Raw genomic sequence first — 21,584 nt, forward strand, 5'->3', positions numbered from 1 at the left:
GAACACAGGCGGAAACAAGTGAAGGTAACGTGTGTCCAATCCGTAACTTTGAATCTGTTCTCTGTGACGCCCAGAGGCCTCCGGGACCTCACTTAGTGGCCTGTTACTGGCAGTGGCATCGGCGTAAAACCACGGCACTGTTGTCTGTGTCTTGAGGAAGAAATGTGCGGACATATGGACATTGTGGGGAATCAGAAGGGTCAGAGAAAAGGAAATGTAAGAAAAGAGGCCAGTCGGCTGAGTCGTGCGGTGCGGGATTTAAACGGGAGGCACTGTTGCCTCTGCGGGCATCTCTGCACAAGACGTCCTTGCCGTGACCACCGCGGGACGCCCACGTCCTGCATTGAACACAGCCAGCTTCCGAATCTTGATAGATAAATCTGAGTCCCCTCTAAAAGAGGCCGGATTTCTCAAGGAAACGACTGATTCCAAGTTTAAGTCAAAAGTCAGCTGGGAGCACCTTGTGCCCAAAGCAGGAGGTGCCCGGAGATGCCTGGGGACGCGTCAAAGGGACCCCAGAGCTGACCCCTTCCGGCGGGCAGGCCGGCCTTGGACCACTGTGGTTACAACCCAACAAACGAAACAAAAACAAACAATAAAAGAACTCGTGAGTTTAAGTGGAGTTTAAAAATCACCAGTCTGGGGTGCCTGGGGGGCTCAGTCGGTTGGGCGTCCGACTTTGGCTCAGGTCATGATCTCGCGGTCCGTGAGTTCGAGCCCCGCGTCAGGCTTTGTGCTGACAGCTCAGAGCCTGGAGCCTATTTCAGAGTCTGTGTCTCCCTCTCTCTGACCCTCCCCCGCTCGTGGTCTGTCTCTCTCTGTCTCAAAAATGAATAAACGTTAAAAAAAATTTTTTTAAAAAATCACCAGTCAACGCCCGGCATCATTACAGATTCAGGTAAAAATCATCGTTCGATGACCCTAAAGGTGCCGTGTGCAGTCGAACCCCCCCACGGCGGAGGGCGGGCCAGCCCACAGCGCGAGCCCCTCACCTGCCACCACGCTGGGTGTATTTGTGCCAAACACATCTCGTCCACGTCTGATCGGAAGGAAACAGAAACGTGCAGAATGGAGCTCAGCTGGGGAGGCACCCTGCCCGGGCTCTTGAAAAGAATCGAATGGAAAATAGACAGCAGAGAGTGGGGAGAGTGTTCTAGATAAAGACGTTAAAAAGACGTAACAACGGAACGTGGCGCGTGAACTTCTACGGGACCCTGGGGTTTTTCAGTTTCTTAACAGCCACGAAAGGCATGTGGGGACAATTAGAGAAATTTGAAAACAGGCTGTACATCAGGTGAATCGATGTCTGATTTCTGGAGTGTGCTAACACACGCGCGTGTGGGAGGAGGTGGGTGTCTCCGTGGATGTCCGAGTACTCGGCCGGGAGCGTCGCGGTCTCTGCGCCGTCATACCCACGGCTCGGCAAGCAGGAACGTGGCACAGTGCTCGCAATCCACGAAAGGAGTACACCTGTCCGCTGACCTCGTCTTCCCGCTTTTCCGTGAATTTCTGAACCAGAACCTTGGGAACTTAATGGCTCTCTGCCTCAGGACACTGATGAGAGCAGGGAGGCCACGACAGAGGCCGGGAAGACGGGGGACCTGGAGGTGCGGGTGAGGCCTCGGGCGGCAGGAAGAGGGTCCAACATTGCCCCTGCGCCCCGTGCCAGCACTGGACCCAGTGGAGGGATGGCCGTGGCCGGTCTGGATGCATCTCTCCACTGCCACCAGCCCTGTCACCTGCCCTACTGTTCGGAGGCCCCTCGCGGCCCTTTATCACACCTGGTCGGACGGCCCAATCCCACGGAGGCTGCCTGGATGCCCCGGAGAGCCCAGAATTCTCGGCTCCCTCCTTCCTCGGTGTTTTGCCTTGCTTGATGCTTCCTAGGGAAGAGGCATGCCCAGGCATTTTTTTAAAAAAGTTTCTTTAGTGAGAGAGACAGAGGGAGTGAGCAGGGGAGGGGCAGAGAGAGAGGGAGACAGAGGGTCCCAAGCACAGTGCAGAACCCGACACGGGGCTCGAACTCAGGTACCGCGAAAACCAAGAGTCGGACGCTTAGCCGACCGAGCCACCCGGGTGCCCCTGCCCAGGCATCTTTAATGTGCTCTTCAAAGGACAACGGAGGCTGTTGGATGTCAAAGGAGGACGAAGAACCAAGAGATAAGAGATCAAAGGCACTAGAAGCAAGGGAAATGGGATGGACAGTCACACCGGAACATTTGCCATCAGCAGCAGCCTGAGAGCAGGCTAAGAGAAGGCAGACAGGAGCGTCAGCCGTCACCAGTTCAAGAATCCCAGTCTGGAGCTGCGTCGGCTGGGTGGGGAGATGTCCCACCCACGACTGACCGACTTAACCAGCATTTTTAGCTGGCCACCGGATCGCCTGGAGTCCGACAGACCCGGCGTTGCAGCAAATAGTGCCCCCCGCTCGCCTCCTCTGGTTACAGAGTCCTGAGCGCCGTGGCCTGGGACGCGGAGAACTTCTCATCCCCTCGACCATTTGCGAAATTCATTGGCTTTAACAAACTGTTCCCCAAACACCTGGCCTGTACGTGCTCTGCTAACCGGCATGTGCTGTATCATATTCAGAAAGTGCTTATAAGCTCTCACTCGCCTTGAGAAATAACCCATCAGCTGTCAGAAAGGCTAGAGCCCATGCTGGCTCTGGCGAAACGTTCACGTCAGGGAGACACAAGCCAGTTCGGTCCGACTTAATAAGTTTTAACAAAAGCCAGGTGAAGGAATCTATCTGGAAAAGCGAGAAGATCTTATAGGCACGCTGAGAAGTAATTCTCTCCGGGGAGGGAAACGAGAAAAGACGTGAAGCCATTTGTACCTGAAATTGGATTTCGCAGACGGAACCTCTAAGCAACCCCGACCTAAAACGATGGTTTCCTAATGTCTTGACGTGGTGCAGCCTTCCGGCACTTTCTGCCCAAGCCCGGGAACCGTCAGGCTCTGTCCTAGAGGTAATGAGGTTTGAAACCCATTGAGGTATCCGAGTTCCCCCTGAAGACCCCAGACGAGATCATCACAGACAGACCCTGCTTTAAACGGTATCCGGTCTGTATCGTTCTGAACGTTGAGGAGAAATCGTTCCTTGTCCCGGCAGGATCTGCTCTGTTTTATGAGCGAAGGTGTGCGGCCACATCTGCAATTCCGGAGAGTTCCGTTTAACATGCGCGAATACTCAGTCACATATAGAAATGATTTTTATAGGGCTCTTGTGTTCCCACGTCGGCTTTAGGTTTGAAACCCTAAGCTGCAGTATGAAGAAACAAAATACAATAAAAAACGGGCCCTGCGTCTTTGCTAACAAGAGGGCTCCCCGCCCCTCTCCTGGTTCCCGCTGTGGGGAAATCCAAAACGTGGAACAAGAATTTGTCCCGAAGAAGCGAATCTGCTGAACCTACTGCTCAGCCCCCCCGCAAAGAAACCCACCACGTTCCCCCTCACACCCCAAAGAGCTCTTCCCCTGCCCTCCCGACACACGAGGGGCACGCGTGTGCGTCTAGGCGGTCACAGGAGCCCAAGCTGCACCAGCTGAAGAACATACTAGCTGCTTGAAGGGAAATTCCGGAAGCGTGTGACTGAAGTCCAACCGATTAGAAAATGGTTCTTGGGGCGCCTGGGAGGCTCAGTCGGTTGGGCGTCCGACTTGAGCTCAGGTCATGATCTCGCAGTTCGTGAGTTTGAGCCCCGCGTCGGGCTCTGTGCTGACAGCTCGGGGCCTGGAGCTGCTTTGGATTCTGTGTCTCCCTCTCTCTCTGCCCCTCCCCCCCTCTCAAAAATAAATAAGCATTAAAAAAATTTTTTTAGGAGTGCCTGGGTGGCTCATTCGGTTGAGCCTCCGACTTCGGCTCAGGTCATGATCTCACGGTTCATGAGTTCGAGCCCCGCGTCGGGCTCTGTGCTGACAGCTCGGAGCCTGGAGCTGCTTCAGATTCTGTGTCTCCCTCTCTCTCTGACCCTCCCCTGTTCATGTTCTGTCTCTCTCTGTCTCAAAAATAAATAAACATTAAAAAAAAAGAAAGAAAATGGTTCTTGAAGGAGCTAAAGACTGCACCTGGCAGGACCTAAAGATGTTGTTAGAATCCTAGCACAAATCGCCATGACTATAGAGCAGTGGCCGAGGTGGGCTTCCTCCACACGTGGGCCACCGTTATCACAGACCCACCAGCCAAGGCCCAGAGTCCCCTGGAAACCCAAGGGGACTCCCAGACCACGTCCCCCAGCAGCAGGGACGAGGGAGCCCGACTGACAAGTACGTGGACGTGGTTGTCAACTTCCTGGGCAGCGATCTAGGTGCAAAAGCAGAGAAGGGAGGATTTGAGCAGATTTTCACTCGGAATGCATGCAAAGTCTGTGGTCCACAGGCCCCAGGTGTCCCGAACAGAAACAACCAATCCAGAGCGAAGTTTGACACATCTTTTTATGTACAAACGGCCAATGGTACATAGTTACTTTTCATAAATATCTCCAGCAAATCCCCTAAAAAAAGATGTGAATAAAAACTACCTCTATGCACAAAGGGCCTCGTCCTCCCCCCAAAGCGTTAACTTCCCGAGACAGGGAGCTTTGGGGACCAGGTGACGGCCTTCCCACCGCCCAGCCAGCCAGGGTAACTTGAAGGTCATCTGCCGCCCAGGACCTGGGGGAGACTGAACGGTTCCGCGTCAGGCTGGGCTGGGGCGTCCTCCCTGCTTCCCGGCAGAGGCCCCAGGGACGGCGGAAGGGAACCCAAGATACGGTGAGAAAGTAAAAAAAAAAAAAAAAAAAAAACTCTGGGTATTTTGAGCACACACACTTGGTAACCAGTGTAACCCCGTGAAGCCAATGTATCAAATTCGCCCAAGGGAAAAGGGATCTCACATTCCAGAATCCACAGGCAAGCCTTTTATTTGCAGGGAGATAATCACGTAGCACCGAGCGCGCTCCTTCCTCCTCGGAGCCCCTGCGCGCGGGGGGCGCATCAGTGACACAGGGGCCAGGGCGCGCTCACCCCAGAATGCACGCGACTCCCGTGGGGCCGCCCCACAGTGTCCTCCCGGGCCTGCGCCCTGGCCACCCAGCCCCCACGGGCTTCATTCGAAGCGACGCAGGTGGTTGTACAGAGACTGGACGTAGGTGAAGACACACATGGGGTCCGGCTTGCGGCCCATCACCATCATATCCTCCACCTCGATGAGGCGCTCACAGTTGGCCAGATTCCTGAAACACAGAAGCTGGGTCAGGACCAGGGTCCCAGCCACCGGCCAGCCCCGCCACCCCGGGGAGAGAGGAGGGGTGTCCCCACAGGGCCTTCCATGACCCCGGGAGAGCCCAGGAGACCCCCCCCCCAAGAGATGCCTGAAGACCCCAGGAGACCCTGGGAGACCCCCCCCCAGCAGACCCCTGGAGACACCCGGAGACCCCAGCAGACCCTGGGAGACCCTCGCAGACCCTGAGAGTCCCCAGCAGGGCCCTGGAGACACCCAGAGACCCCAGCAGACCCCAAGAAACCCCTTGAGACCCTGGAGTCGCCTACTCGGAGGCGGGTTGCCCAGACCCCCGCGTCCAGGAACCACTGCGACAGCTCACGTTTTGACTTAAGTAGACTTACTTTATCGCAAGTTTCAGTGAAATTTAATTTCACTTTGAACTTTTCACTAAATCCACTTAAAAAGTAAATGCGAGTCAAAACTCTGTTAGTCAAATTTCAGTTTAATTTAAAAACTAAATTTCAGGGGCTCGGACTTACAGTAGTGGGTCACGGGACCGACGCTGGCGGAGGACGGTGGCAGGGAGACACAGAATCCGAAACAGGCTCCGGGCTCTGTGCTGACAGCTCAGAGCCTGGAGCCTGTTTCGGATTCTGTGTCTCCCTCTCTCTGACCCTCCCCCGTTCATGCTCTGTCTCTCTCTGTCTCAAAAATAAATAAACGTTAAAAAAAAAATTTTTTTTTAATAAAAAAATAAAAATAAAAACTAAATTTCACTAAAAACGTCGACGTACGTCGGCAGCCTGTGGGAAATCAGCACGAACTAGAAAAATAAATGTAAAATGAAGTAAAACATAAAAGTCACCCACGCGGCTTCTAAAACCGTCTTTTAAAACTTTTCCAAGACGCACCCTTGGCGATTTCTCACCCTAGGTCAGCACGTGCACGTGGAAAACGCTCACAAACGTCTCACCACCGAGATTTCCTCCGTGGCGTTTTGCGTCTCCTGCCCCACACTTGTTCCTGAACGCTGGTCACGAAACACTCACCCGCTTTCACTACCTGCTGACGGGTCACAAGCTTAGAAACCTGCCTACCTCCACTTACGACCCCTGGGCCTGTGCCTCGCGCTCTGGGAAACATGCGTGTAGACACTGCCCTGGAAAGAAAGCGGCTCCCCCGCTGCCCCAACTCCCACGACCCACGAGGCGGCACCCACGGTGGCAGGGGTCAGCGCCACGCCCTGAAATAACAGCAGGTGTCCTTCCGGAGGCTGAGCCGGGCTTCCCCAGGGTGCAGAGCGGCGGGCCTGGGGGACCCAGCCCGGAACAAACTCCCACACCTGCTCCAGTCCGTGACCACCCCTGCTCAGCAGCGAGCACGGGGCACCCCCCTGCTTCCGGGGGCCCCCCCCGCCTCCCCTGTCAACAAATGCATGACTGTCGGGGTTCACGGCGGCCCCGGCCTCCCTGACTCTGGCAAGAAAGACACCTGGCTTCTCCCGGGCTCCCAGTCCCCCACGTGGAATCATCGCCCCTGCACGGGGCGGGGTGGGCGCGCAGGTCGCACGGCTTCTGTGCCTGGAAAGAGCTCAGTACACGTCCCCGGGGGTTGCCATTTTCGTCAGAATTTGGGACCTAAACAGCGGAGTTCAGACCCTGGGTCCGCTAGCCGTGTCCTCAGCAGAGATCAGACCCCCACCTCCAAGGTTGTGGCCTGTACCCCAGAGCCTGCCGGCCAGATATCGCAGGTGGATCTTGCGCTGGCCATGTGCCAGACGTCCTATCACTAACCAAATGTCAGAGCAAATGGGGACGTCTGTCCCGGGTCCCACTGCCCCCTCCCCCTCGGTTTGGAGCCGGTGGCCAATGGTGGAATCCAACGGCTTTGTGAGGTGACGGGGCCTGGCATCCCAGACGGGCCAGGGCCGGGCTCGGGGTCAGGGAAGTGCGAGCTCTGACAAGGGCAGGCATGGGAAGGTGCTTTGTTAATGGCGACGAGCTGCAAATCCAATTCTCTGGCCTGAGTTCACCTTTTGAGCCGTCAGCACCTGCTGCGCTCCGCTCCTGCCTTCCTCCCAGGGCCGCCTGCACACCGGCCAGGTGCGTGTGAGCGTGCCCTGCAGGGGCCCCGAACGTGCACCAGGTGTGTGTGAGTGAGCCCTTCCTACGCACCAGGTGTGTGTGGGCGGGGCCACGTACGGGTCAGGTGCCTGTGGGCGGGGCCCGAACTTGCACCAGGTGCGTGTGGGCGGGCCATGCATGCGCGCCAGACCATCACTCGCCGCCGCTGGCCACAGTGGTCCCCAAGTTAGAGGAGGGCCGTACTAAAGCCCTGACCTCGGCCTGGAAGAGAACCGAGTGCACCCTGCAGACACGGGGGAGTCCGGCCTGGCCTTGCCCTTCTCCAGGCTCAGGCCACGGGCCCCAGCGCCCCGCGGTCAAATCCCTCCGCAGGTGGCTCTTGGCCAGGAGAGTTTCCCTCCTGTTCCCTATGCTCACTTGCCGCTGGGCACTTTCTACGGATGGCCCCACAAGTCTGTTCTCTGCCTAATTTCTTCCCCACCAAAGCCTTTCACGCTTTGGAAGAGAATCTTCATGTCACGTCTTTCCCCGACACCACATCTCTCTGGTTCCCTCACTGGGCCTCCAAAGGGCACCTGGGACGCTCTTCTGTGCCCTGCTTCTGGTTTCTTCTTCCCGCCCACAATGGCTAGGATGTTCCAACCCGCGCAGGGGGGGTCCACTGACCCCCTTCTGCGCCGGCTCCCACCCACGGCATCCCTGCCTGGGCAGCGAGGCTTCACCCTCAGGGCCGCGGTCAGGGTGGGCACTAAGGCCTTACCCTGCCGTCTCCCCTACAACCCAGGCGAGAGGTCACGGGCAAGGCTCTGGCTTCCCGGTCCCCACCCCAGCAGCCACAACGGTAACCTCACGAGTCCTAAAAGCTGCAGACGCGGGTTGAATGAAACTTCAGAATCAGGATATGAGAAAAGGAAAGTGGTCAGTATTGACTTTTATAAAAATACTCAAGTCTCAAAATATTAGAGGCCCCCACTGCCCTTTTTAAAGAGTTGAGGTACGGTTAAGGCAGAACACTATTAGGCACACACCCCATTGCCTTTCAAATTAAAAGGAAGCAAGTGCGTTTGTAACAGCGATACGAGCGTAACTCCCGCGCCGCGAAACAGCCCAAAGGGAAAAGCACAAGACACTTCAATGGCACCGTGTAACAGGAACCGGGGTGACATCTGTGTGCCATCATTTCTGAGTGAACGTACTGAGCCCCACCTTGCTTGGGGCTTAAAAGCGAGGTTCCGAGGATTCTCCTGCCCCGGCTCTGTTACGATCTGCGGTCGGCACGGGGCTGGCCTGTGAGGGCGAGGGAGGAGGGGCTCAAGGGGCTATTTTTATTTGTTTAAGCCTTCGCTAAACGCAGATGCCAGGCTCGGACTACAGCCTCCAGTCTGGTTTTAGACAGAGACACATGGACACTACAAATAGCCCGAAGCCCCTTCTGCTTGGGCGTAACCCGAGAGCAGGACACATTCCCTGCAGGGCAAGCGGGAGCCTCAGGCCACACGTCCGGCCCTGGGCGGGCGCTCGGCCTGGAGATGTGGGGCGCAGGGCGCAGAGGGCAGGGCCCCCGCACACCGTCGCACCCCTTCCATAAAAGGACCGGTCTTCCCGCTCTCCAAGCCCGGGACACCTGTCCAACAAGGGCTCGTACTTTGCTGTCAACACCGCATTGCTCGCACAGATTAGGCCGCGGGGAATCTTCGGGGCCGGGAGTTCCCGGGAGGAGGGGTAGCACACGGCTCATGCCACCCAGTTCCCGGTGCATCTTTGTGGTTTTAAGGCCCTCGCTCGCAGAAGGGTCTGCAAACGTTTCCTTCCTGATGTGGGGGGGGGGGGTGAACCCCCTGTTTGAGGGGCCTGTCTGTCCTCTGTTCCTGTGCAAAGGCTGTGACCCCATGGAGCCCGGACCCCTGTCACCCTGCACAGCCTGCTCCTGCTGCCTGTGGGCCCATGAGTCTGCCGGACCTTCGCTGGCAAACGTGGGGAGTGTCTGCTAAGAAACTGGTAGCCAGAACCGTCCAGCAGGGGTCCTGTGCTTTCTTTCCAGCCTGTTGTCCCGGGAGCGAGCCAGGTGACCCAAGCTGCTGTCTTCTTAGGAGGCCACCTTCCTACCCGCCCCCCCCCATATCTGCGAGGTCACCTCCCCCAGGGACTCCCAGGGGAGGTCCCTTCCCAGGCCCCAAACAAGCTCCCCACACAGGCCTGCCCTGGGCCCCTAGCCGGCAGACCACCCTCCCCTCCCCAGCCATACTCAGGCCACAAAGAGGCAGGGCAGGGCTTCAGTCCCCCCACCCCACCCCACCGTTTGCTCTGGGGAGGAGGGAGGCAAAACGTGGAGCGGCCTGCACACACGCTGACCCTCCAGGCTGGGAACAGAAGGAACGTGCTCTGTGCTGCGAGACTGGAGGTGCCCACGTCTGGGAAAGCACAGCCACAGAGCAATCTGGCTCTGGCTGTCGGGGCGGGGCTGTGCTCCCCACCATCTGGGAGGCAGGGCCACCACCCTGCGGCCCAGGGCCCCCTCTCCGGGCCCAGCCTGGCCTGTGGAAGAAAACACCAGGGGCCCGAGTGGGGCCTCGCCGGCCCAGTTTCCGGGGTGGGTCCTGGGGTGCGGCGCCCACACCAGAGCCCCCGCCCTGCACACTCAGTCTGCTCTGACAGCCACCGTCTCTAGGCCCGAGCAGCCGGGCCTCCCCCTGCGAGGTGTCCCTCCCCGACGTTGTGCTGTCCCCCTTGGCTCTGGTTCACCGCCGTCTGGGTCCAGCTGCATAACACACTCCAACCAGAGCTGTTTCTGCGATTAGGAAGACAGCTAGCTAGAGCAGCCGAGAAAGAGAAGGAGTTCTGTGACCCCGCGGGGGCCGAGAGTCCCGGCATGTCACCTGAGACCACTGCACGGGGGCAACGGCGACATTCCCACAACTCAGGCCGGCTCCACTCTGCCCCCAGGACTGATCCGTAGGCTCCGACCCCTTCCCCGGCCAGGGCTGGGGTCCAGGAACGGAGTTCGGAGGGCACACAGGTCTGGAGCGAGGCCTCCCCCTGGTCAGGGCACCAGGGATGCAGACCTGGTGGGCAGGCGCTGCTCACGGGCTTATGTCCAGGCACAGAGGCTGCGGCAGGAGACAAACATCCCCTCCAGGAAACTGCGCCTTTCCTCTCACCTTCCTCCCCCCTGCCCCCCACCCCAGCATCCCCTGAGCATCCCCTGAGCCCCGCCCCCAGGCTCCCCTGAGCCTCTGCTTCTGGACTGTGACCAACTGACAGGAGGCCCTCTGCCCCAGCTCCCTGCCAGCCGCCGCCCACACGCACAGCCCGTGAGCCAGCCCTCCCCACACAGCTGCCCTCCGGGCCCCACAACGTCAGGCCGACCAGCCCCGGGGGACAGGCTGCAACCCCCACCTCCCGACCCCAGCTAGAACCCCGATGCCCCAGGGGCTGCCCTGAGCCACCGGCCAAATCCCAGACTGGCTTCCCAAGTGCCAAGGGAATCCCAGAATCTCTCCCCACCCAATTGCCTCTCGGAGCCAGTCTCAGGAAAACAGACGATTTCGTAGCAAACGCTAGGACAACATTTAGGGAAGCAAAATCTACTTACTGAAGAATTTTTAAAAATGTTTCCGAGGCAGACATTATTCAACGTCCTGCTTGCCCAAGCAACAGTGTCTCCCCACCAACGCTGAGAGGACAGGCTGGGTGCCCTGGGAGAGCCCACCCCGCAGTCCCTCACGCCCGGCCCGTTGGCTGGCCTCCCAGACCACACAGCAGAGGCCAGGCACCCAGCGAGAGGGGCAGGTGCACCGAGTGTGGGCGACCCCTCCGGCCTCAGTGTCCCCACCTGTACAGGAGGCCGTGGGATGGCCTCAGGACCCTGCAGACGACTCCCCCGGGCAGGAGGGGGGCTCAGCACCCGCCATACTCACTCGGCCATGGTGAAGGCCAGCTCGAAGTTCTTCTGCCTCTGCGCGGGGCTCAGGGCGCTGTAGTCGAAGGCATCGGGAAAGAATGAGTGCACCAGGGCGCAGAAGGCCATGCCGTCGCTCCAGCTGGACGAGAAGTTCTGCAGGTCCACGTGCTTCCGGAGGGCCGGGGGCAACACAGGGGCGTGAGCGGGGGTTCCGTCCCACCTCTGCGCCCCCCACCCAATTTAACCCATCAAGCAGACGCTCCCAGCCCCTCCCAGAGCAGACCAGGGGCCCCTGGCCCACCTCGTAGCCAAGGGTCCCCCTCCCCACCCCCAGGCCAGGGCAGGGTCTGGGCCCACCTCGTAGCCAAGGGTCTTCTGCCGGCACCACTCCAGCAGGAGCTGCTTGATGCTGCTGGCACTGGCCACACCGAAGCTCTGCGACCGTTTCAGCTTGGCCCGCACCTCGCCCTTCCCCCTGTGCAAAGAGCGCCTGCCTGCTGTGGGGCCGCGGGTCCCCACTGCTCGCACACCACCTGCTCTGCTCACCCGGGGAGACGCCCCGCTGGCAGGACCACCCTCCCTCCGGCCGGCAGCCCGCATCCATTTCCCACACTGGGAATCGGGGGTCACCTGGCAATCCTGGGACAGGGGACCGCAGCCCACGTGGCCTCAGGCCCCTGCCCTCTGCTCCCTTCCCTTCGTCCCAGCCGCCCAGACGTAACCCTCACTGACAGCTCCCTTCCTAGCCTCCTAGCCCCGGGAGGGTGGTCCCCCTGGTGGCCCCGAGGACACAGCCCAGATCTGGCTCAGTGGGGAAACTGCCCTGGTTGGTCTCCCTCACTGGTCACAGGAAGCTGGGGCTAGGGGCGTCCTCACCACACAGGCTGGGACCCCACCCTGCACCCAGCAGGTGTCATGCTGACGACTGGATCCCTGTTCAAAGACCAGCCCTGTCCTTAAGGGGGGCAGGGTGTCACCCCACAGCCCCCGCCCCCGGGAATCCTAACCCACTACCCCTTGTGGTCTCCCCGTCCCGCCAGGCGAGGCGGGGAGGGCGGCCTGGGGCATCTCTGGAACAAGGCAGGCGAGGGGCTCTCATCATGGGCCCTGCCCTTGCGCCCGGCCCCCAGGGAAGAGGACTGGGCCGGCTTTCCTGCGCGGCCTGGCCCCCACGTGGGTCTGGGCGCGAGCGTCCGTACTTGCCCGCGGTGTCGCGCTCCCACTTCTCAAACAAGGCCTTCCGGGCCTGCGCCCCGGATGTGCGGGGCAGCGTCTGCGACCTGACCAGCTCCCGGCGCCGGGCCTGGGCGGTGGCTGGTGGAGACGGAGGCGTCACCAGGGGTGGGCTGAGGAGAGAGAGAACCACCGAGTCAGGAACATCCCAGCCCACTCGGGCCCAGGGCCCCCCTCCCCCCAGTGACCGAGGCAGGAACAAAGGAGGCACGGCAGCACCAGGCACAACCTGTTGGGCAGGTTCTGACTGAGAGGTCTGGCCCGCTGCAGGGGGCACCCAATGCCTGGCATAATCACCCCTCAGCAGGTGCCAATTCCTGGGGCAGAAGGTGGACCCCGAACCAGCCGCACCAGGCCCCTCTCCACCACTAGATAAGACCCCCTTTGTTTCCTCCTGAACAGTTTGCCAGAAAGTCACCATTTTCCTTGATTATTAAAAGAAAAGCCAAGTGAGCCCCCCACCCCCAGCCAGCTGGCCTGGGGGAATATGGGGACAGCTGCAGGCTGGGGGAGGGGGTCTGTACCACGAGGGGGGCAGGGCCTCTCTGGGCACCCTCATGGAGAGGCCCTCCCACCCTCCCTCCTCTGTGGGGACGGAGACACCCCCTCCCACCTCCACACAGACCCACTCTGCAGGGTCCACAGAGAAGCCAGCCGCAGCCACATTTCTCCAAACGAGGCTGTCCAGCGAGCCCCGCGGCCCGGCCTCCCCTGCAACCCGCTGCCCGGCTCTCCAAGGTCCGGGTCAGCACAGGGAGCCCAAGTCCCAGGACAGCACAGCCCACCCGGCCGCCTCACCCTGACGCACCTGTCGCTCCTGCCGGCCGATGCTGCCCCATAGCCAGAGCTCAACCTCGGGGCGGAAGGACTCTTCTCTGCAGGACAAGGAGAGGAACAGAAGTAGCCACGGCCTTGGGGAGGGCCAGCCACCGGCGCCCTTCCCTGACCCAACACGGCTCCCTGGATGGGCAGCTCCCCCCCCCCCACTAGGCTGGCCCCCCATGGCCAACAGCTGAGGGAGAGGGGCTAGGAGCTCAGAGCTCGGACATAAAAGGTGTTGTAAGCGTTCCCAGCTGCTTTGGGGAGCACAGGTCCCAGGGTGCAGCACGCTTTGTCGCCAGACCCTCATTTTGGAAGCCCCACCCCAGGACACACCACGGGCCCTGACCACAGGCCCACAGCAGGCTGGTGGAGCCCTGCCAAGTGGGCAGGGTGTCAGCCACGTCCTCACCACAGCCTGACCCGGAATGAAAGCCACGGTCTCCCCGAGGGAAGCCGCCAGTTCACGGCATCTCTGGAAGGAGTCAGGCAGGGAAGGGCGTCACAGGGACCGGGCACAGGTGGGCAGCTCGGTCCCAGGTTTTCCGAGTCTCTCGCCAGCCCCCCACCCCCGTGGGGTCTGCACCCAGGCTATGCTCTCCCGCTCCTACCGCTGGGACCTGGAGTCCAGGGTGCGGTGGCCTCACTGGGGCTCGGGCTGGGGCCCCCCAGGATGGCGGCAGACGTGGGCGAGAGAGCCGCGGCCGAGGTCTCCCCTGAAAACCTCTCTGAGACCCGAGTGACGGCCGTGACTGGCTGGTGAGGCAGCTGCAGGGAGAGGCTCACGGGGCGAGGCCTGGGGGGCTCTGGTGCTGGTAAGGATCCAGCGGCTTCTGGGGACCCATCGCCCAGACCTGAAACACGAGGCCAGTGGGGAAGGTGGGGGGAGTCAGCCAAGGCATCTGCAGGGGCCTCAGGCCGCCCCCCCCCCAAGTAGGACTCCAGCTTCTGTGAACCCTCCTCCCACCTCCTCCAGGAAGGCCTCCCTGACCTCCCTCTTCTGGGGACGCCTCAATGCAACCGGAGTTTATGTCTGTTCCAAACTGCTGTCACCATCAGTTCAGTAAATACTACCTAGCCTGTCGGCCACGCGGTGCTGTCCGCTGCGTGGACATCTCCTCGGGGCCCACTTGCTTCCTCCAGAAACAGGGAACCTCGAGACCTCCCATTTCCCTCTGCGTTGACAGAGTTCTACTTCACCCCGAGTGAAGCCGCCCTCCGGGCAGCCTGTCGGCCTGCTGGGGTTCAGGGCCACGTCCCCTCCCGGCCGCGGGACGGCACCCCTTGCCGTCGGCCCCTACCTGTCCCAGGCTGGTGCCCGTTCTCAACGATGCACGAGTCTGAGGCCTTTCTTGTGTCCACCTCGCTGGCTTCGTCCTGGTGATCCACGCTCTACGGAGACACACGCACCAGGGGGGCCCAGTCAGGCAGGGCCGGCTGCCCCCTCCCGAGATTGCTGCCTGAGGCCCCCCCAGTTCTGGGGACAAGTAACACTCCCATGTGAGACAGCCCCTGGGAGATACGGTACTGGGCACAGGCCACACAGCGAGCTGGCATGGACCCGGCCCCGGCTGCTGAGCCCCCACGATCCTGCCAGGCAAACGACTCTCCTGGGCTCACCCCAGACTCCAAAAGCACTAGAGACAAAGATCAGAATGGGGCTCCTGGCAGGGCGCAAAGTGGCCCACCCTTCCCCTGCCTGGACCAGATGCCCCGGCAAGAACCTGGCCCTTCTCACTCTCACCCCCGCGTGGCCAGCCGACACGGATGCCCGTGTAGGGGCGCTGAAACCAGAACCCTAAGGTTCTCTGGGCTAACAGCAGGCACTGGGGCCTTCGTGCTGAGGACCTTCCATGGGACGCGGTCACAAGATTTGCCTGGATGCCCGGGATATGAGGGTCTGACTGGCTCCGGAGCCCTCCAGCCCCCCCTGAACCTCAGTGGAGCCAATACCGGACCCCCAATACCTCCCAATACCGGGAGCTGGGGGTCAGGTCATGCCACTGCTGGGTCTCAGTGTCCCCGTCTGAGATAAGGGAGGTACACTGCAGAGCATCCATCGAGCATCAGGCCCTTTTCTGGCCACGCCAGTTACGCCAATGTGCTTCTGTCCTCTCAGGTGCGTGCTAACACCCCCACGCGGCAGGGAAAGCCCAAGGCTCCGAGAAGAGGTGTCCTGTCCACAGTGACACGTGAGAATCACCTGTGATCTGTGGCCAGGAGGGACGTGCTCCTGCACCGAGCTCCTGCCTCTCTCAAAGTGAGGGAGGTGGGGAGGGCCTGGCGTGTCCACAGGGCTGGCAGGGTCTGCTTGGCGGGAAGGGGATCGGGGCAGACCCCCCAGTACTAAGGGCCACTTGGAGGCTGGCTATACCTCTCCCGAGACACCTCCAGGCTGGCTCTTGCCTGCAAGCTTCCCAGATGACTAAAGACCACCCCTGGCCCCAGATGGCTCAGCGGCCCCTCAGCCAGTGCTAGGGGTGGCCACTGTGCCATGGGGGGATCGCTCTGGCGGGGGAGCCAGGACCTCGAGCAGAGCCCGAGAGTGCGTCCAGCCCAGCAGGTCAGGGAGGGCCCCCCAGAGGCAGCAGTGCCCAAGCCGGGTGTAGGGTACGCCAGGTGGATGAGGAGGGGACAACTAGCGTCTGCAGGGACAGACGACTTGGAGTTGTGACGCGTTCTGATGGGTGACTGCAGGGATAAGTGACCTGAGGGGGAAGGAAGGGGCGTTGGTGGGACAACAGGGACTTCAGTTCGGGCCACATGGAGTGTAAGGTGCCCTGGGGCATCCAGGAGGTGAGGTCAGGACACAGCTGTGTGTTTGGGTCTACAGTTTAAGAGACAAGACAGAAGGATGGAGGGAACAATGAGGGACAAGCAGGAGTCCTGTGTCCTCGGCACACGCACAGAGCAAGAGGTGGCCAGGGGTGGAGGGGGCCTGGGGGGAGAAGAGGGGTCTACAGAGGGGCAGCCAGAGGTGCAGGGAGAAAACATGGGGAAGGCTGGGTGAGGCAGGTAGACACATTCAGGAAGAACACAGGCGTGCCTGGGGCGCCCAAAGGTGGCCTCGGGTCAAGGAAATGGTCGAGATGAGATCTGAACAGCGCTCATTGGGTTTAGCAAAGAAGAGGCCGGCAGGTGATTTAGGGACTGAATGAGGTAGGGGTGGGGCGGGAGAGGGCGGAGGGGGGAGAAGCTGGGAGGACAGGGGAAGAGTTGGGAGGGGCTGTCCCTCTGTGGGGTGTGGGTCCCTGCAGAAGGAGGAAAGGACAGGACTCAGAGCCCTGGGGGGGAGGGCGCCTGGGAGAGGAGGGGACCCCTCAAGTCCTGACTCAGGAGGACAGAGAGGGAGGGGCCAGGCTGTGGAGAAGGGGGGCCTCTGTGGGCACCCCTAACTTGAAGCCAAATCAGCAGCAGAAGGAGAAACAGCCGGTCCACCCTGAACCCCAGCCCCTACCTGTCACCGGGGCCAGCTCAGCCTGGGGTCTCCATGTCCCCCCACCCTCCTACTCTGGCCCAACCGGTGCCACAGGTCTGGGCAGAGGCCTGGAGGGACAGGGTGATGGTGAAACCACGTTCCCAGGAATGGGGGGCCCCCAGACGCCTGCCCCTGCACGTAGCAGGTCCCCCACCCCTGTGACGCCCCAGGGGACCAGGAGCCACAACCAGACAGGAAGTAGGTTCTGGACCAGCCAGATTCCTGGGTCTCCTGCCCGCCAACCCCCCCACTGCCACTTCCCCTCGACTGGAACTACCCCTTGTCCCCTCAAGCCAAGGGGTCATTGGGAGACCACCCGCCAACCATCATCACATAACCCATTCGTGGGACAGGCTGGGGAGGGGTAGAGGAGTGGAAGTTTGGGACCTGGGTCTCCTACCCCAACCTGAGACTTTGTCCACAAGGCACTCTGGCCTTCCAGAGAACAGAGGACAGCTCAGGACAAACGTGTCCCCCAGGACCTGGGGCAGGGCGGGTCCTGGCCCCTGCCAGACCTGTCTTAGCCAGATGAGGGGGAGGAAAAGGGTTAACAATGGGATAACCGCCCCAGCAGGACCTTTGCAGAACAGAGGCCTTAAACCAAAGACTTGTCCTGGTCCCCAAGCACACCCTGGGACCTCAGACACACTCTCCCAGCGTCTCCCGGCATGGGGGTGGGGGGGCTGCCTCACCCCCAGGAAGAGAACCGGGGCGGGGCAGCCTCTGTGTGCTGGGGCAGAAATCACTGGTGAGCCCTGGGGACGGGAACCAGCACAGAACGGTCCCCATCTGGACTTTAGGAAGAGCCCCGCCCCCCCCCCCGCACCTCCCCCCCCCTGGATAAGGGAGCCCAGGCCTGAGAGCATGAGAGGGAGGCACAGGGTGACACAGGTCTGATTGCAGGGACTCCAGGAGATACGATCCTCTCACTGGGAAGTTTGCAGACGCTTCGGGAGGGTGGGAAAATTTCAGGCATTCTCAGTGCTGCTGGCCCCATGCGGGCTCACGTGTGGGGGCTCACGCGTGGGCACAGGAGCCCGGGAGGGGCCAGAAGCCCGTCCTGAGACTGCTGCCCATCCCCCACTCACACTCGGCTTTCGAGACTCAACCCAAACATCTCCCCAAAGCATTTACCTCTCTTATCACACAGTGTGTCTGGGAAAGGAAGGCAGATAAGGGAGTCTGGTTTCTTTCACCGCCGGCCTCGACCCAGAGCTCCTGGCAGCCGGCCCTGAGGGCCTCCGCCAGCGGGGGGCCCGGGCCTCCAGCCCAGCCGAGGACATTTCCAAGGGCCACGCTCCAGGCCCGGCCTGGCCTCAGGCTGCCGCCATACCACAGGTCCCCGCGGGCTCCCTCTGCCTGCGAGGCCACGGCTGCGGCTCTGTGGATGCTTGTGAACAGACCCTGCTGATGTCACCGTTATAAGGACCCAGTCAGCTCAGAGTTGAGGGGCCCACCCAGCCTGGCCCGATCCCCCTTGGTTTAGATCCTGAGAAACTGAGGTCGACCTTTGAGGAGGTGCTCCCGAGGCCTCACAGCAAACATGGCAAAAGCAGCTCCTGTCTGCTTCTGGGACTTGGGCCTCCTACAGGAAGTCCACCTTGGTTTCTCCCACTCCATGGCCCTGCCCTCTCCCTCCTCCTGGAGCCGCCCTGGCTACTCTTCTGTCTCCTTACCACTTAGCAAGGTCAAGGCTTGTTCACTCAGAAGTGGATTCCATGATCGACTCTTTCTGCACGGAGTTCGGGACCCATTTACATGCTAAGTATGATGCACTTTCAACGGCCTCAAGTTTGAAACAGCAGAAACCAAAAGATTCTCTAAATGTCACCGCTTATTACAGAGGGGCGGTGTAACACCAGGCCCCGCTGGCCTCACCTCGGCTGTAACTGACCCCTCCCCGCTGTGACACAGAACCAGCCGGGGCATGAAACACAGAACCAGCCACCCTGGGGCCCAGCCTGGAGCCCTGACTTCCAGGTCGTGACTAAGCACCCAGTTGTGTGCTGCTACAGTGGGGACATACAGATGTCTCCACGGTCCCCTTTGCCGCCAGAAACTGGCTGGAGGCCGCCCGTCAGCGCTCCTGAGAGGGGGCTGCAGGAGAAGTGGGGACGACGCTTCTGAAGCCAGCAGAGGGGGTGCTGCCTCGGCGCAGGGGGCCTGCACGACCTCTGACCCCCTGGAGACCTTGGCCATCCTCCACCCAAGTGCCCATCTATACCTTTCTGAAGGCCACACCCAGTTCCCATTCGTGACTCCATCCCTGTCCCACAAAGAGCCGTGGCGTCCCTGACCCCTTCCTCCAAGTGCTGTCCCCTTGACTTCTAGGGCTCGCTGGGACCCCCTAGCTGCCCAGCAGCTCCTCCCCGTCCTGCTGCACAATTACCTGAACACCTTACCCACTTCAGGGCTCCGCTGTAGGCTCTGCCCTGATGTCTCCCTAAAGTCCAGCCTTGACTCCCCCTGGCTCACCAGATCAGGGACTGCACCTGCTCTGGGACAGCTTGGCCTGGATGTCCCGCAGCCCCTCACACTGGGCAGGACCCAGCCAGATCCCGGCATCCCCCCCCCACCCCGATCTGTGACCCAACAGCTCCCCAGGCACGGCTCCGGTCTGTGCCTCCCTGCCGACTCCCCCTTGAAGATCGTCTCCTCTCCTTGGACCATCCCCCTTAACCCACCCTGTCTCCAGCCACCCTCCAACCCGCCACCCATCCTTGCCGGACCTTGCAGAACAAGGAGAACCTTGTCCCTCCCCGCCCGGTGCCCCACACCCACCACCCCCATGATATGCAAGATGACTAAGTCACCTCAGGTGAGAACGGCCAATTCCCACCGAGACAGCTGGATGCCGGGAAAGCCTCCTGTCACACATGCATGAGCACGCACGTGCGTACCTGCGGTCACACACATATGACTGGGACGTTATGTCTCTGGACACTTGGGAAGCTGCTTCCATGAGCAGACAAGTAGCAAACGTGTGTTAAAACCCAACTTCAGAAACAGCCGATGACACAGTTGATTAGGCACGTGTGAGCTCACCGCACCGTGGTGATTTTATACCACGGATGCGTAGTGTGTTGTGCTCATGGCACAGAATTAAATGTCTCCACATTTCCAGACCCTTCACAAGGAGCACCGGACACCAGGGACAGAGCCCAGCTCCCGTAGCCAGCGCCCAGAGGGCCTTCACAATTCAGCCCTCCCCTCTCAGTCCCACCAGCCCCCCTCTCCACCCCCCACCTCTGAAAGCATCGCGGAGCCTGCACGTGCACAGTCCCCTTCGCTCCCGCAACCTGCAACAGCAGCTACAGCAAGCCCTGGGCGTCCGGCACAGAAGCCTTCCCGGGACACCCACCTGGAAGGGACTGGGGCACAACATCTGGTCCCGCTGCCCACACTGTTGGCACTGCTCTGTCTGGGGCCACCTCCCACCCGGCTGGGACCTCCAGGGGCTGATGTGATCCCCCTCCTCCTGGCCCCCGAGGTGCAGCCCAGCCCACACAGGAGATCTGCACGGATGACGGATGGAACCAAGGAGGGGCGGCAGGTGCAAAGCGCTCAGACCCGGACCCTGGAAACCGCACCCCAGAGCACATGCCTGAGCAGAGTGGAAAATCCCACCTAAGGCCACGGCGCACACCATGGAAACATTCTAACCTGCCTCTCCGGGAGGCCCCATGCTGGGCGTGCTGGTCCACACCGGCCTCCACCCCACCCCCACGCGGGTCACTGACCCCAGGAAGCTGGAGACTGCTCCAGGCTGGTTTCCCATCTGTCTTTACCCCCTGCGAGTTCCCAAACGCTGCCGCCCCGACCACACTGCGTCCTCCTGGCCTCCCCCTCGCGCGCGCGCGCGCGCGCACACACACACACACACACACACACACACACACACACACACGGGCCTGAGTTCTCAGTCTGGGTTAATTAATAACGAGAGCCGTCAGGCCTCAGTGAAGCGGCGACGCAGGGGGCGCATGAATGGAGGTGGGGGAGCCGGGGGCTGCCGGCGAGGCCCAGGCGGTGTTGAACCGGTCAGGGGCCGAACCTCAGCGCCCGAGAGCGTCATGGGACAAAGGGGAGAGGGAGTCAGAACTCGGGGCAGACAGGGCCTGGCTCCCAAGAAAGGAGGGGGCCGGGAGCCGGAGACAGGTGCAGCGGGCAGGCTTCTAGGGCCCTCTCCCACCCCGGAGTGAGTCCCCGCGCGGCCGGCAGAGGCCCTGCCCCCAGCCCAGCACCCCCGCGTCGGCGGCCCCACGCCCCCGGCGCCCGCGCCCCCCGCCCCGAGGCTCACCTGGCCGCGGCCGGACAGCGAGAAGGTGGCGTGGCTGGCGAAGCGCGCGGTGCCCAGGCGGGGCGCGCGGCTGGGGACGCCGGGCGCGGGCGGGGGGCTGGGTGAGCCGGGCGAGCCGGGCGTTCCGGGCGCGGGGGACGGCCCGGTCGCCAAGCCCAGCGCCTCCACCTGCCGCGTCAAGCGCTCGAGCTGCGCCTGCAGCCGCTGGTTGTCGCGCTGCAGCTCGGCCACCGTGCGCGCCAGCGGGCCGGCCAGGCGCAGAGCCTCCGCCACGCGCCGCTCCACGCCGCGCTGCAGCCCCTGCATGTCCTCGTGCAGCGCGCGCACCGCGCCCTCCAGCGCCGCCTCGTAGCGGCCCAGCGCCTCGCGCACCGTGCGCGCCTCCTCGGGGTCGGGGCCCTGCTCCATGGCCGAGCGGGCGCGCCGTCCGAGCGGGCAGAGAAGCCAAGCTCCGCAGCTCCGGGCCGCGACTGGCCGCCCCGGGCCGGGTTCGCCGGAGGGGCGACGGGAGGGGCGGGCGCAGGGCGGGTGGGGGCGGGGCCGCGGGCGGGGGCGGGGCCTCTGGCGG

The 21,584-nt window shown here is 61.7% G+C and overlaps 1 protein-coding gene across 1 annotated transcript; it reads right to left on the reverse strand.

Annotated features, from left to right (window-relative positions):
* Positions 1-4,414: 4,414 nt before the first annotated feature.
* SMTNL2 (smoothelin like 2) lies at positions 4,415-21,521 on the reverse strand. Its single transcript, XM_049637217.1, has 8 exons — positions 21,017-21,521; positions 14,540-14,630; positions 13,850-14,092; positions 13,228-13,294; positions 12,386-12,532; positions 11,544-11,661; positions 11,203-11,354; positions 4,415-5,211 (listed from the first exon to the last, which is right to left on the reverse strand). Exons 1-8 carry the CDS (start codon positions 21,422-21,424, stop codon positions 5,085-5,087), a joined length of 1,353 nt encoding a protein of 450 aa, XP_049493174.1. The 5' UTR covers positions 21,425-21,521; the 3' UTR covers positions 4,415-5,084.
* Positions 21,522-21,584: the final 63 nt, after the last annotated feature.

Source organism: Panthera uncia, chromosome E1 (assembly GCF_023721935.1).
Source record: "Panthera uncia isolate 11264 chromosome E1, Puncia_PCG_1.0, whole genome shotgun sequence".
Classification (NCBI taxonomy): domain Eukaryota; kingdom Metazoa; phylum Chordata; class Mammalia; order Carnivora; family Felidae; genus Panthera; species Panthera uncia.